This window comes from Stegodyphus dumicola, chromosome 11 (assembly GCF_044657685.1).
Source record: "Stegodyphus dumicola isolate Sdum_Otavi_A_Nest chromosome 11, ASM4465768v1".
Taxonomy (NCBI): Eukaryota; Metazoa; Arthropoda; class Arachnida; order Araneae; family Eresidae; genus Stegodyphus; species Stegodyphus dumicola.
This window is the reverse complement of record NC_140778.1, coordinates 7921271-7936488: the sequence shown is the minus strand read 5'-3', so window position 1 is coordinate 7936488 and position 15218 is coordinate 7921271. Positions and strand designations below refer to the sequence as shown.

At 33.0% G+C, this 15218-nt stretch overlaps 1 protein-coding gene across 1 annotated transcript; it reads right to left on the bottom strand.

Moving 5' to 3' along the window:
• Window positions 1–1094: 1094 nt before the first annotated feature.
• LOC118180178 (uncharacterized) lies at window positions 1095–6286 on the bottom strand. The gene is made up of 2 exons (XM_085826519.1): window positions 3939–6286; window positions 1095–3848 (listed from the first exon to the last, which is right to left on the bottom strand). Exons 1-2 carry the CDS (start codon window positions 5406–5408, stop codon window positions 3321–3323), a joined length of 1998 nt encoding a protein of 665 aa, XP_085682645.1. The 5' UTR covers window positions 5409–6286; the 3' UTR covers window positions 1095–3320.
• Window positions 6287–15218: the final 8932 nt, after the last annotated feature.

The window sequence follows — 15218 nt, the reverse complement described above, 5'->3', positions numbered from 1 at the left end:
AATAAAATATCCAAAAACTTTTACCTCTAAATCATCTATTACATTATACACGTCACCAACGAATTCATACCGCAACAATTACAAATACTTAGTGTCAGATATTTAAATTATTTCCATGCACGTTTACTTCAACTAAAACGTATACCAAATTCCTACAAACATAAAATTCACAAAATAACTATCTTTTAATTAAAATATAATTAAATTCAAAAACACTACTTAAAATATAAATGAGCACATACATTAAATTAATACATACATAAATACCCATTTCGAATTCACTTTAGTTACGGCCATGGGATCCAAAAATTCACGAACACTGTTTCACACAACACAGAATAAAGCCAAATACAAAATTTCCAGATTTTTTCCCGATTTCCCCCCTTTTCCGATTAAAGAACCGTAATTCGTCCATTAATATCACATGACATATCCCATGATCTCTCATTTCCCTCACACAAAATAATGCGTAATCGGAACTGAGTACTGCTCACATTATTACCAAAGTGCCAGGTAGTAACCTTTATCGCCTCCAAAATGTCGCCAAACTACCAGTTACCATAAAGATCAACCAGAAATTTTTAACACCTTTGCTTTCTTGGAATTGCCGGATAGCACACAGTTATATACAGATTGGACAGTTACGTAAGTATAGGACTTAGTTATATCAGAATAGGACTACAGTTACATAAGTATAGACTCCAAATTTGCTGACGTTTGGGGATTTGTCACCAAACTTAGAGACAAACATTAGTTACCAAGAGCACTGCCAATTTGGCGCCATGTCACTAATTTGGCAAGACACCCATTTAAGTCAATGTTAAATATACTTATCACTATAAACTTGTTTTTCCAGCAATGCTTCATAGTGGGGAAGACTTTCGTGTTATTAAATATCTATTAAAATATTTATGCTTGATGTGCTAGATATTTAAAGAAAGAACTGAAGAATTTATTTATCAAAGCATTTGCAAAATTCCTTCTATACTTCCATCAAACACACACATTAATTAACATTAAGGGTAGAAAGCATTTAACACAGAAAATTTCAAATATTTATATTCAAAAAAATCTTAATATGATCATAACGTCAATATTTTTTACACCCTCAAGACTAAATAAATTATAAAAAAGCATTTATGATTATATTATTTTTTAAATAAGGTTTATTAAATAAAATAAGCAGTTTGAAGTACAGCAATATTACTTCAATAAATTACATGAAATAAAATTTTTAAGTAATCTAGCAAATTTCTGTGACAGTCCTGCTCTACAGAAACCTGTTATAGATTCCAGAAAAAGGTTTTCCTTGAATTGAAACCATAAAAATTGTGCCAAAGTGTCAAATATTGCTAGTTTCTAATCAGTTTCATTATTATGGAAACCATATGACACAATTATTATTATTACTTTTTTTTTTTTGAATGCTTGAGATGCTTATAATGATAATTCTTGCCAAGAATAATGACAAAGTTACATGTAAAAGAGCTCTTTTTGTTTTTTTTTTTCCTACAGAGATGTTCATGCTTATAAAGTGTGCATACTCCAAAATTAAATATTAAGTTTCTTTCCACACTGGATAAAGAACATAAAACAGCTTTTTGGCTCTAGTGTAGAATTGTGTGCTTCTTTAATTAGCGACAAATTTTGTTAAATTTTGGCGATCAACCCCATTTCTGGTTACCATGATAGTTTTAACTTTCTTTAGCTTCCTGAATTTTCGTAAGTGAAAATAGATGTGCACATGGACAAAGTTAAGACACTATGCAATTCTCCGATATTCTTTCAAGTGAAAATAGATTGATGCGTACATTGTCTCCAAGTTTGTGCAATTCTTTGACTTCTCATTTTGGTTTTGTGTAGCAGCCATGTAGAAACTGTGCCTTAGCGACACCAATCTTGGTATACAAAAAGAATCGCAAAAAAAAAAAAAAAAAAAAAAAAAAAACAAGGGGCACCCAATTGTACACTTCTACCCAGATTTTGAATAAATATATACTATATTTGAGTTCCTTACCTGAATAGAAATAACATTGCCATACTGATTCATTTTTCAAATATCTTCTTAGGTACTTTACACACACAGGACTGCTCTACTTGATATATCCAAGACTTGAAAGAATATATCATGGAAGACCTCAATTTCCTTTATCAGTATAATATGTGATACCCGTATACTGGTTTTATGGATGCCTATACACTTGAGACATTTCACATTGCAGCTGGATAGTCATACTGAGAATATTTGCTGATAATAGATTTAATTAGATCAAAAGTATGTAAAAAAATGTAACTATGTAATTTGCCTGCAGGCCAGTATTTCATCACAATAAAGAAATCACCTATTACATTATTTCATTACAGGTACAAGAAAGGCATCTCAATCATTAATTCAATAGCTTTGACTGTTAAACTCAGAAACATTTTTAACACAAAGAACATACAACATACAGTACCTATATGGAATGAAACATTTAGCCCTGCCCCAGAATTGCATCTCAGAAGTATGTCAAAGTGGTAACAAGCATAGATCACCACAGTGCATTTTGGTAGGTAACAGATGTAACACTAAATATGAGTGATACAAAAGTCTGTGAAAAGTGATATCCAGGGTCAAAAATTCGACTTTTGGAAAAGGCAGAAGAAACACAAAACACATCATGGCAGACTCTGAATAAAAGCAACAATCCAAGCCTTTTCAATTAAAGGTCACTATAAGCAGCTTTAGATGTTTTAGGGCAGGATTGATAATCAAATGCGGCTTCAAGTCAGCATTAATTAAAAATGCATTTGAGATATAATTTGCATGAATGTATTGTTCTGCTTTTTAGAAATAAAAAATAAGATTATGATTTATTTTTATCAAATCACAATTCAAAAACCTCACCACAGTGTCAGCAGTACGTTTTATAGCACACAGTATAATACCATTAAATCTAAAATTCTGCCACTGACTGCCTCTCTTATTACCAAGAATTTCCCCACCACTTAATACTGACAAGTGTTGTGATTCAAACTGACTTGACTGCAAAAAATTTGGTTTCTTTGCCGAATACACAAATTTTTACTACACTAATAAATAAATGTTGATACTATTATAATACCTCCTCAAAAGACAGAAAGCTTCCCTTCTGCTTAGATCAACACATATTTTTTCAAATTATTCTATTGTCCAAACGAATTCTTACATATATGACAGATTTCTCTCTTCTGTCGATATGCACATTTTAATAATCCTTTATTAAAAATTAACTTTTCCATACTTTACACACAAGTCTTCCTTCCTGTGTGAATAACCATATGAGCTTTTAAATGACTCTTCACACCAAATTACTTTTACATACTTCATACCCATGAGGTTTCTTTCCTATGTGACTAAGAATATGCTTGTTTAAATGATCTTTCCATTTAAATGACCTCTCACATACTTCACACACATGAGGTTTCTCTCCTGTGTGAATAAGCATTCCAGTGTCTAAATTACCCTTCTGACTAAATGACTTTTTACATACTTTACACACATGAGGTTTTACTCCTGCATGAATAAGCATATGAATGTTTAAAGCATGCTTCATAGTAAAGCACTTCAGACATACTTCACACACACGAGGTTTCTCTCCTGTGTGAATATGCATATGGCTATTTAAAGTACACTTTTGACTAAATGACTTCTTACATACTTCACACACATGAGGTTTCTCTCCCGTGTGACTAAGCATATGGTACTTTAAATCACGCTTGTGTTGAAATGACATCTCGCATATTTCACACACATGAGGTTTCTCTCCTGTGTGAATAAGCATATGTCTGTTTAACGTACACTTATGACTAAGGATATCTTGCATACTTCACACATACAAGGTTTCTCTCTTGTGTGAATAAGCATATGGCACTTTAAAGTTGACTTCATAGTAAATGACTCCTTACATACTTCACACACGAGTCTTCTCTCCCGCATGAATAAGTATATGCTCTTTTAAATAATCCTTCCGTTTAAATGACTTTTTGCATACTTCACACATATATGGTTTTTCTGCAGCATGAACATGCATATGGATGTTTAAACCACTTTTCTGGCAAAATGTCTTCTTACATACTTCACATACGTGAGGCTTCTCTCCTGTGTGAATTAGCATATGGCTGTTTAAAGCACTTTTCCAACTAAATGACTTCTTACATACTTCGCACACATAAGGCTTCTCTCCTGTGTGGATTTGCATATGGCGGTTTAAAGCAGACTTGTGTTTAAATGCCTTCTTACATACTTTACACAAATGAGGTTTCTGTACTGTGTGAATAAGCATATGGCTGTTTAAAGCACTTTTATTACTAAATGACTTCTTACATACTTCACACACATAAGGTTTCTCACCTGTGTGAATAAGCAAATGTTTGTTTAAATTACCCTTCTGTGTAAATGAAATCTTACATACTTCACATATATGAGGTTTCTCTCCTGTGTGAATAAGCATATGGCTGTTTAAAACACTTTTCTGACTAAATGACTTCTTACATACTTCACACATATAAGGTTTCTCACCTGTGTGAATAAGCAAATGTTGGTTTAAATTACCCTTCTGCGTAAATGAAATCTTACATACTTCACATATATGAGGTTTCTCTCCTGTGTGAATAAGCATATGGCCGTTTAAAGCACTTTTCTGACTAAATGACTTTTTACATACTTCACACACATAAGGTTTCTCACCTGTGTGAATAAGCAAATGATTGTTTAAACTACCCTTCTGTGTAAATGAAATCTTACACACTTCACATATATGAGGTTTCTCTCCTGTGTGAATAAGCATATGGCTGTTTAAAGCACTTTTCTGACTAAATGACTTCTTACATACTTCACACATATAAGGTTTCTCTCCTGTGTGAATAAGCATATGGCCGTTTAAAGCACTTTTGTGTTTAAATGACTTCTTACACACTTCACACACATGAGGTTTCTGTACTGTGTGAATAAGCATATGGCTGTTTAAAGCTTTTTTCTGACTAAATGGCTTCTTACATACTTCACACAAATGAGCTTTCTGTCCTGTGTGAATAAGCAAATGGCCGTTTAAAGCACTCTTGTGCTTAAATGACTTCTTACATACTTCACACACATGAGTTTTCTGAACTGTGTGAATAAGCATATGGCTGTTTAAAGCACTTTTCTGACTAAATGACTTTTTACATACTTCACACACATGAGGCTTCTGTCCTATGTGAAAAAGCATATGGCCGTTTAAAGTGCTCTTGTGTTTAAATGACTTCTTACATACTTCACATACATGAGGTTTCTCTCCTGTGTGAATAAGCATATGTCTGTTTAAAGTACACTTATGACTAAAGGAGTTCTTACATACTTCACACACATGAACATGAGGCTTCTCTCCTGTGTGAGTAAGAGAATACATGTTTGAATTGAACTTGTGATTTAACAATTTTTTAAATACTTCACACACATGACGTTTTTGTCCTTTGTGAATAAGCAGCTGATTGTCTGAATTTATCTTTTAACTAAATGTCTACATACATCACATATAACAGTTTTCTATCCAATGTGAATCAGCATATGCATCTTTAAAATATTTTTTCGCCTAAATGACCTCGTAGAAATTGCATACATATGTGGTTTGTGTTCAGTATGAATATGCATGTGCTGTTTTAAAAATTACTTCTTGAAAATGATTTGTAACAAAACATCAACCTGGAACACGAACACAGAACATCCTTCTCCTAGACCATAGAATTTCTGCTCTATATTGATAACTGTAATCGACATTCTCAATATAACTTGCTACATATCTCGTGATGAATTTCGTCCTCTGAGGGAATGTAAAACGAGACTACTTAATAGAAACTTCGTTAAAAGTGGTTTTAAGATGATTGGTTCACTCTAGCATTTCATGTCTCATGTAAATACGCGTGTTTTTCTTTGTAAAAGAATCAGCAAATTATTCACAATGCTTTGATTCCAATAATGTTTCACTGAAAATTAATTGCTTATAGTTTTCAAGCTTCGAATACTTAAAAGTATGAATCACACTTCAGCATGAAGTAAACTTTAATTAAAGACTCACATCATAGTTTTAAAAACAGTCACTATCCTTAAAAAGCTATATGTTCGGTATTTATTTAAATTATAAAATCAGATTTAACGTAAACACACTTACTATCACGAAAGAAAACAGTTACTGCGACACAACCAACGAACGGCCATGAATGTTAAAAGAACATTATAATAGATTCTTTGCCGAACTCTTAAAAGTTGACCAAACCTCCTTGAAGTTGACTATCTATCATTATTGCCATGCACATATTAGTAAACTTTACTAGCAAAATCTAAGTGATGCTTGCTCATGAGCCAAATTAACATTAAAATAAATAATTTACTACTACTATCCTCCCACCTTTCGATTTTAAATTATAATCAAAATGCAAAATCACCACTGTCTCATTCTAAGTTAGTATAATAAAGTATATCTATAGCCTAACCACTGAAATAAACCGCAGAAAGACCCTTGAAGTATACGTAAAGGACTTAAAACTTCATGTTAATTGTATCAGAGACAAAGCACAACGTGTTTTATTGAGCATATACCCTTTGATGTGCAAATATTCGAAGTTAAATATCAACGCTTGGAGGAATCTGTCTGATATCTGAGACCCGACGAAACAAGCGTCTAGCCCCTCAGATGCTATATTCCTCCTTGATCGTTTGCGCAGATTCACGCGCAGCGTGTTTACCCCAAGGAGCTGGGCGTGGTCAAAGCCGATTTTTTTAAAACGCCACGCGTTTAAAACGTTACGAACTTGGTGCGCATTACTGAATGTAAATTAATTAATTTTGTTAGTTTTTCTGAAGTAGTTTTCTTTTTAATTGGTATATATATTTATTTGTTCAGATGTTTTATTATAAATCTATACATAAAGGAAGAATTCCTGATTTATTCATTTATTCACGTACAGATCATCGCCCGAAGCTATTAGAGATACAGATATCAAAACTTAGGAGCTTATTACTTTTGCATAGAAGATGTTATTTAAGAAGCTATTTTTTAAGATTCGGCGTGCAAAACATGTTTTTATGTTTTTTCATATAAGGAAGAAACAGATGTACATAAGATTCTTGCTTTAAAATGTATGGAATATGAATACATAAAAACCAATTTCAAACGTTTTCAAAATTCGGCAACGAAAGGGGGGAGAACGTGTTCTTCACATATTCCTTCATACCTCAGATATCCATAAAACACACTTATGAATTATTGCTGTAAAATGTAAGGAATACAAATAAATGCTGACATCAACATGTGTGGGGAGGGGACTGATTGGCATAAAATACAAGTTTACATAATGTACAAGTAAGCCTTATTAAAGGTGCAAACCAGATATGTAAAGCTAGTTAGTATTAAAAAAAACTTAAGGTTTCTATTATTTAATGTTATTAATAATTAAAATCCCAAAATAAAAATGTAGCAGCATGTGGCAATTCACAAAACTGTTATGAGTTTGTTACCATGTTCAATTAGTTTTAAACAATTCTACACATAATAAAATGGCCAGTGCACAACATGTGAATGTACATGGGGTTGAATAATTAGAAAATTAAAAACTTGACAAATATTAAATAGCAAGTATTGAATAGTAGAAAATATTCCTTACCGTTCAAATTTGGGATTGACTCAGTTTCACCAAAATATATTTATCTACATTAAAAATGCTTGGTAATAATCTATTGACTGAACACTTTAAAAGTCAATGAATGATTGATTGTATGGACAATATTTGGTATTGTTGGACTTGGGGGGGGGGGAAGAAAGACAGTAATGCAAGGAGGATGAACAAAAATAGACTTACTCATTAATCACAGAATATATCAGCCTATCACGAGGACCTGAGATAAAGGTTCAAAACCCTATACTGACCTTCTACATCTGTTCCTGATCATTTTAAGGATTAGAGTTGGAATTATCTTATTATTAAAGAGAAGTTCTAAAGAAAGAGATAGTATTATATAAATAAGAAAAAAATATCATCTGACACATATAAAACACTTACAGGCAGTTGAAAGATGTTTTAGATGATAAAAATGAACAAAAGGAATTGTGAATAGGTACTAATGACTATTGTTAAAATATATATTTTTCACTAGATGTGTTAAGTTTCTTCAGTGGAATTATGTGTAAAATTTTTGTGATCCAAAATAATTTTTAGAATTGTATTATTGTCTTCATTCTGTGAAGTTATTGTAGAAGTTTTTGTCAGTTTCCTTTTTGTTTTGTATTTGAGAATCTTTTGGGTATTATATTTTTATTAGGTGGAATATCTTTATTAGCAGTTGGGAAATGTAAATGTATTTCGGGTAGAGTAGACTTGAAGGTACCCCTTGTATTTTGGCGAAGTTGTTGTTTGATTTATCGCCAAGTTGTTGTTTCATTTATGGTAGCCTGAATAGTTGAATGTTATGGAAACCCTATTGTGACGTAATCGGGTGCATGCATGATTCTGGGAAATTTTTAATCATGGGATGTTTTGTAAGCATTTTTGTGGTGTGTGTTTAGACGGTAGAATGGCCAAATGTAGTAAGATTAATTTGAAGTTTCTGTACGATTTGGAGCAAAAGAGGAAAAGAGCTTTAATTGACTGGTGTGTAAATGAAGGTTTACTTAGTAGCCATTATAAGTGTCCTGTATGTACAGGGTGATCAGCGAATAAGCCCTGATTTCAAAATTAAATATCTCTACAACAAAAATCGATAGAATTATGCGGTAAACTGTACATTTATTAGCAAAACTAAAAATAGTGTACAAAAGTTTAGAAAATTTAGTTACGAAAATCGTTAACAGATGGCGCTCTGCATTGAAAATTATTTCTGAAAGGAGTCAAAAAATAATTTAAAAAATAAAGCAGCCCTTGCAATCAAAATACAATTTTTTCAAAATGTTCACCATTCGAAACAATGAGGTGGCGTAAATGAACAATGAAATTTGACATCATGTCTTGCAATGTCTCGACGGAAATGGAATAACATGCAACACTAATGAACGATTCAAGCTCATCTAGAGTAGCAGGATTGTTTCGATAGACAGCATCTTTCAATGCGCTGCACAGAAAGAAGTCACATGGACTCAGATCGGGAGAATATGGAGGCCAAGCTATTCCTGTGTCAGTAAATTGAGGATAATCTAACGCAATTACTCTATTCTCATAGTATTCATGAAGAAAGTGAAAAACTTTATTTGTTCAATGTGGTCGAGCCCCATCTTGCAGGAACCAGTCGATACCTGATCGACACTCAAACACTAGTTGAGTGCTGACAAATTGTTCTAAAATTGTAACGTAATGTTCAGTAGTTATCGTTTCTCATATGAAAAAGGGTCCGATAATGCCTCTGGTGCATACCACAGCCCATGTTATAACTTTAGGCGAATGCAGTGCTTTTTCTTCACACAAATGAGGATTTTCAGTACACCAAAAGCTCCAGTTTTGTTTATTAACGATTCCATTCAAATGAAAATGTGCTTCATCTGTGAACCAGACGCAGCTCCCATCAAATCTGTCGTTGTTGATCATTGTTAGAATCTGATTCGCAAAGTCAAACTTTTGTTGCACAGCTTTCATGGGTATGGAATGATGACTTTAGATTTTGTATGGAAACAGCCGTAGGCTATTTTTAAATATATTTTTTGTGTGCCCGTTCAAACCTGTCTCTGATGCTTTTCCTAGGATTTTGCTGAACAAATCCAGAAGCTTTGGTTGCATTTTCAGGAGTGACTATAGTTTGCTTAGGCCCAACGTTTCCCTTTCAATCATCAGCCATGCTGCCAGTCCATTCGAATTTCGTGAAGAGCATGAGAATGGTTTTCGCATCTGGTCCAACTGGAACATTGAATCGGTTTTGAAATCTGCAACGTGTTGCCATAGGACTGTGTTCTAATGGGCGAAATTCCAGAACCAAAATACACATTGTTCAATGAAATACATTATTTCACTTTCTACGCTAGCCTCTTTTCACTAGCCAACAGTTGTACTGATCACTTTCGACTTCGAAACACATTTTAAAGGCTATTGTTAGGTCATTGCGATTACAGCACCATCTGTTAGCGATTTTCATAACTAAATTTTATAAACTTTTGTACACCATTTTTACAGTTTTTCTAATAAACGTACAGTTTACCGCATAATTCTATCGATCTTTGTTGTAGAGTTATTTAATTTTGAAATCAGGGCTTATTCGCTGATCACTCTGTAGGAAGGATATGCGTCTAGTCGAACGTAAACACCGCTTAGATGGCTGTGAATGAGTTTATAGGAAGAAAGGTTCAGATGGTCACTATGTGAAGCATTCGATCAGAAAGAGTACTTGGTTTGAAAAAAGTCATTTGAGTATGATTGATATTTTGATTTTTACGTGGCTCTGGGTGTACGAACCGAATTCGAAAATCATGGTAAGCGAATATTTGCTTTTGGTAGTGCTTAAATGTATAACATATTTTTCCTTTTTTATGTTATTTTATTGTTTGGTTTGAAATGTATTTTATTGAGATTATGTCTTTTTTGTTTGCCTATATTGTAGAATTTGGTACTCCTTTGACTTTCTAAGTGAAAATATATCGATGTGTACATGGACAAAGTAAAGGGAGAGCGCAATGCAAGTTTGTGCAATTCTGGGATTTTTTATCAAGTGAAAATAGGTCGATGTGTACCATGGATAAAGTTAAAAGAGTGCGCAATGCCATTTTTGAGCAATTCGAGGAATTATTTTTAAGTGAAAATAGGTCAACGTGTATATGGATAAAGTCAAAGGAGTGGAGTGTGCAATGCCATTTTTATGCAATTCAAGGATTTTTTTTAAAGTGAAAATAAGTCGATGTGTACATGGATACCGAGTTTCTGCAATTGTTTGTCTTGTTATTTTCGGCAAAAATCGCCGCTTCGCAAGCCAAAATTAACGAGTCAAAGAATTGCACAAAATCGGTATCCATGTACCAGCAAAAATCGCCGAGGGGCACCCTAAAATATACTTTTACCTGTATTTCTTGTGCATTTAACATATCATATATTATCTAGTTGTAGTGGTGCTGATTTTAGAATCCTGTCTAACACATCACATTGTTTGTCAGATTTTAATGAATCTACTTATTCTAAACATGTTTGATTTAGTTCATTCTTTGTGTTCCAATGAGAGGGTCTGTGATTTTTTTTTTTTTTTTTTTTGGCTCCTTAATTCAAAATTCATTTTTATCATCTATAATAAGTGGATAATTCATTATGTATTGTAGTTGTAGTATAAGTAGCAGTATTTCTAGTGTGCTTGCACATACTCTACATAACTTATAAGGTATTTCTCCCGCCTTCTTGGAGTGGTGATCTGCACACTAGGCGCATATTCCAGAGGTCCGCAGTTCGATTCCCGGCGAAGGCATTCCTAATTTTTCATTCTCTCTTGCTTCCAATGTAAAATTCTAATGTCTGTACAGTGGCGCCTGAACTAAAAGGGTGTTAGATGATTGTTCTCCACACCCATGATTTGGCGATTAAGTCCCCTAAAAACCTCAGTCGCCCTTTAAAAGGAGGAGTATATAAAGTACAGTCAAAAGTCGTTAATTCGGACACCCATAATCCGAACCTCAAAGCTAAAAACTTTCTGCGCATGCACCGTGTTGGCACATGCGCACAGGCATTTTACGCGTGCGCCTATGACCTTGACTTTTGCGCAAGTGCAGAATACGTTTTCGCCTGCGCGCTTAATGTATAACGGACGGTATAAGCTAAGCTAAAATTATCTAATTCAGTTAATGTTGCAGATTGCGTTGTTCCTTAATCTTCAAATTGGATCCCGCTTATTATTTTTTGCAGACTGTAAGAGCAATTTTATAAAAGTAAACTTGAACTTTCGATTATGTCAAATAGAATTTCCGATGCTGGAACTTCCAAAGGATCTACAAAACGAAAGTATGTTTCGATGTCCAACAAACAAAAAGTGGAATTGCTGCAAAAAATGGATAAAGACATGAAGAATGTGACAGAGAGGTTAGTGAAAATGAAAAAAATTCGATTGACAAGTTAGTCGGTATTCTCGGCACAGCAATTAACGGGACTTGAACAGCGGAACTTTGTAACTGAACAAGAAATTATGTCTGTTTATAGAATTAAAGAGAAAGTATTATCACATAAAACGAAGCAACTTAAACAACTTACATTGAAAGAAATGTTTAATAGAGTAAATAAATAAATATTAAGCTTTTTTTTTTTTTTTTTTTTGTAAATTTTGATACCCTTTAGATCATAATTGTTCTTTATTTCATAAATTATGATTTCATATTTTTAATTTTAGAATTTCTGCATGCCATCTTACGAGATTTAAACTGATGATCTATAATCCGGAAAAATCGTTAATCCGGAATCGCCGAAGTCCCGACGAGTCCGGATTAACGACTTTTGACTGTATTTCGCCCACCTTCTCGGCATGTCTTCATGGTGTGATGTGTATCCAGAGGTCCGTGGTTTGATTCCTGGCAAAGGCATTGCATATTTTTCATCTTACCTGCTTCCAAAAAAAAAAAAAAAAAAATACCTAATGCCTCTACAAACTGATGAATCAATACAGCTGCATATATATCAATGAATGCATATCAGTGCACTGTATGTGACATGTACAAGTTTTGTTACTTTCATGTATAGTGTATATTTCTGTATTATGTGTTGATGAAACAGACCACCCATTCTCAACTATATATAAACAGTGTTTCATTTGTTTTATGTTTGATTCTTAAATTCCAAATCTTACTTGTTAATTTACCTTTATTTGCTGTAATTAAGCGATGAATCATTTTATCTCTTGCAAATCTCATAATACCATGTATAGTGTTATCCAATCTCTTAACATTTTTTCCATGAAGGTAAATATATTTTAATGTTCGGTGCATTCGTTCATGTGCATGTTTGTGTTAACACCACTGTGAAGTCTATAACAGTATGCCCAGCCAGATCTATTTTGTAAATAATATGTTTCAAAGTAATTTGCAAATTCAATAATGTCCGGATCTTCTTTAAGTAATTTTATTGCTGCTTCTTTCAGTGTATGAAAAGTATGAATGTCTTGTTCTTCTAAGTGAGACCTACCGTATGTGACGGCGTATAAAATGCACTTTTTTTCCTAAATTTGGTCTCTAAAAAGTTACCTGTGTCTTATACATGAAGGACACAGTCTTATACGTGAAGGTAATTGCATTCAATAATTGTTTATTTGGCTTTTATGAAACGTGAGAACTAAAAGAAACCACGCTATTGAAACTTTTTTTCTTTGTGTGTGGCCATGTAAATAAGGGTGCGTCTTATATGCCATCAAATACAGTAATAATTTTATATGTTTTTGCCTGTTTTTCAACACCATTGATTTTTTTTTTTTAAATTGTTTCTCCGGGTTTTATCAATATGCCATGCACAAAAAGGATGTTTCTGTAGTAAACCCATTTCAGACTTCCAAGCATTAAAAAAGGATTCAGCCATATCAGACATAAATATTTGTGGTTGTATTTGCCCAACTTTTTCTTTAATGCATGAAAAAAAAATTGATAGCACAGGTTGGTCACATCGATTAGAAATTTAAAATGCACACAGGAATCCTTGGTGCAAATCATTTATTGTAAGTAAAGTTATGAGTTCAAATCTGTATGCATTAACCCCATGTGTACCATCAATACATATACAAGTCAGAACTAAATTTTTTCACTATCTCTCTTTGTGCTTCTGTCATCATTATCAAAACAAAATCATTTCCTTTTAGAAATTAATATTGTGTACAATATTCATTCATGCTATGTTGATCCCTGGGTTTTATGAAATGCATTGATGTTCAGAATTTTGAATTTCAGGTACCCGTGTATCTACACATACCCAATCATTTTCATGTTTAACAGAATTAGAAGACAAATTGAAAGATTTTTTGATGTTATGTAAATCTTGTTTTGTAAGAAAAGGAAACCTCTCAAGCCGGGCATCTCATAGAGAATTTCTAATTTCATCTAAAATATTATCCAGAGAAATTTTTGCTGCTATCTTTGATGCAATATTTTTTATTTCATCTGTTGTTAAAAATAAGTGACCTAAATCATTCCGATGCCCAGTATGTATTTTCTGATATGACACTACACATTTGTCATCTGTATGTTCTGTTACTTTTAATGCAGCTGCACAATATGTATTTATTTTATTGCTTCCAAGGGTTTTTAAGTGACACAAACCTTTACTTTCTGATATAAAATTTCCTGAACAGTGGCATTACACCATGTATATTAAATATGCTTACTCCATAAGAAATTTTGACTTTGTATTATTTTCAATTTCTGCCTTCCATGCCAAAAAATCATTAAATGAATTAAATTCTAGTTCAGTATGACTCAAATCAACATCATGAACATTATTGAAATGAAATATTATTTCTCGCTTTTAAAAATTAGCATAACATACAGGACACACATAATTACCTGTTAGAAGTATGAATTTTATTTTGATGATATTTCCAATTTTTTAGGTCACTAAATTTCAGATGGCAGTCCTCACATTTGTAGCTTGGTGATTGACCACTTTTTAAAGAATCATTAATGTAGTATTATTAGAGTGTAATGTGTTGGTATGGCGTTTCAAACTGCATTTATTATGGTACGTTTTTAAGCAATCAGAACATACAAAATTACTCTCAGCCACACTAAAATTATTTGCACAATCAACCATACTGTTGAAACTAAATAACGTTTGCATAATCCGAGTTCAGAAAACAAAACATTTATTTTACATATTCTAAAGAAATAACGTTCTGAAACAACATGTTTCATCTACACAATCAATCGACGCTCTCACCAGAGCATTACGCCATCAAACTTGGCACACATCCAAAAGTTCAAATTGAAGAATTACAGAAGCGTTGTTGCCACACAAGAAAAGACATATAGTTACAGCTTCCCACAATAATAAAACAAAAACACACTTTTGAAAAATAGACAATAATAATAAAAAATAGTAATAATAAAATTCTTAACAATATTTTCTCGATTATGCAACATCCTCTCCCCTTTTTGAGTCAGTGGCAAACGACTCAAAAACATATGTTATCCTATTAAAAAGGTCTAGTACATTAGGCTTCTTAACAAGCCGTCCTGACGACGTAAATTTCTGTTTTATATGCTGTACGTCAGTCTGATCGTTTTTCTTATCGTCGT

Bases quoted from the DNA above. Each gene is read 5' to 3' on its own strand.
- LOC118180178 (XM_085826519.1), bottom strand. From the start codon at position 5,408: ATGTATTCTCTTACTCACACAGGAGAGAAGCCTCATGTTCATGTGTGT. The intron at 3,849-3,938 runs GTGTGAAGTATG...TTGTATGTGTGA, and splicing joins ATGCGGGAGAGAAGACTCGT to AGTATGCAAGATATCCTTAG.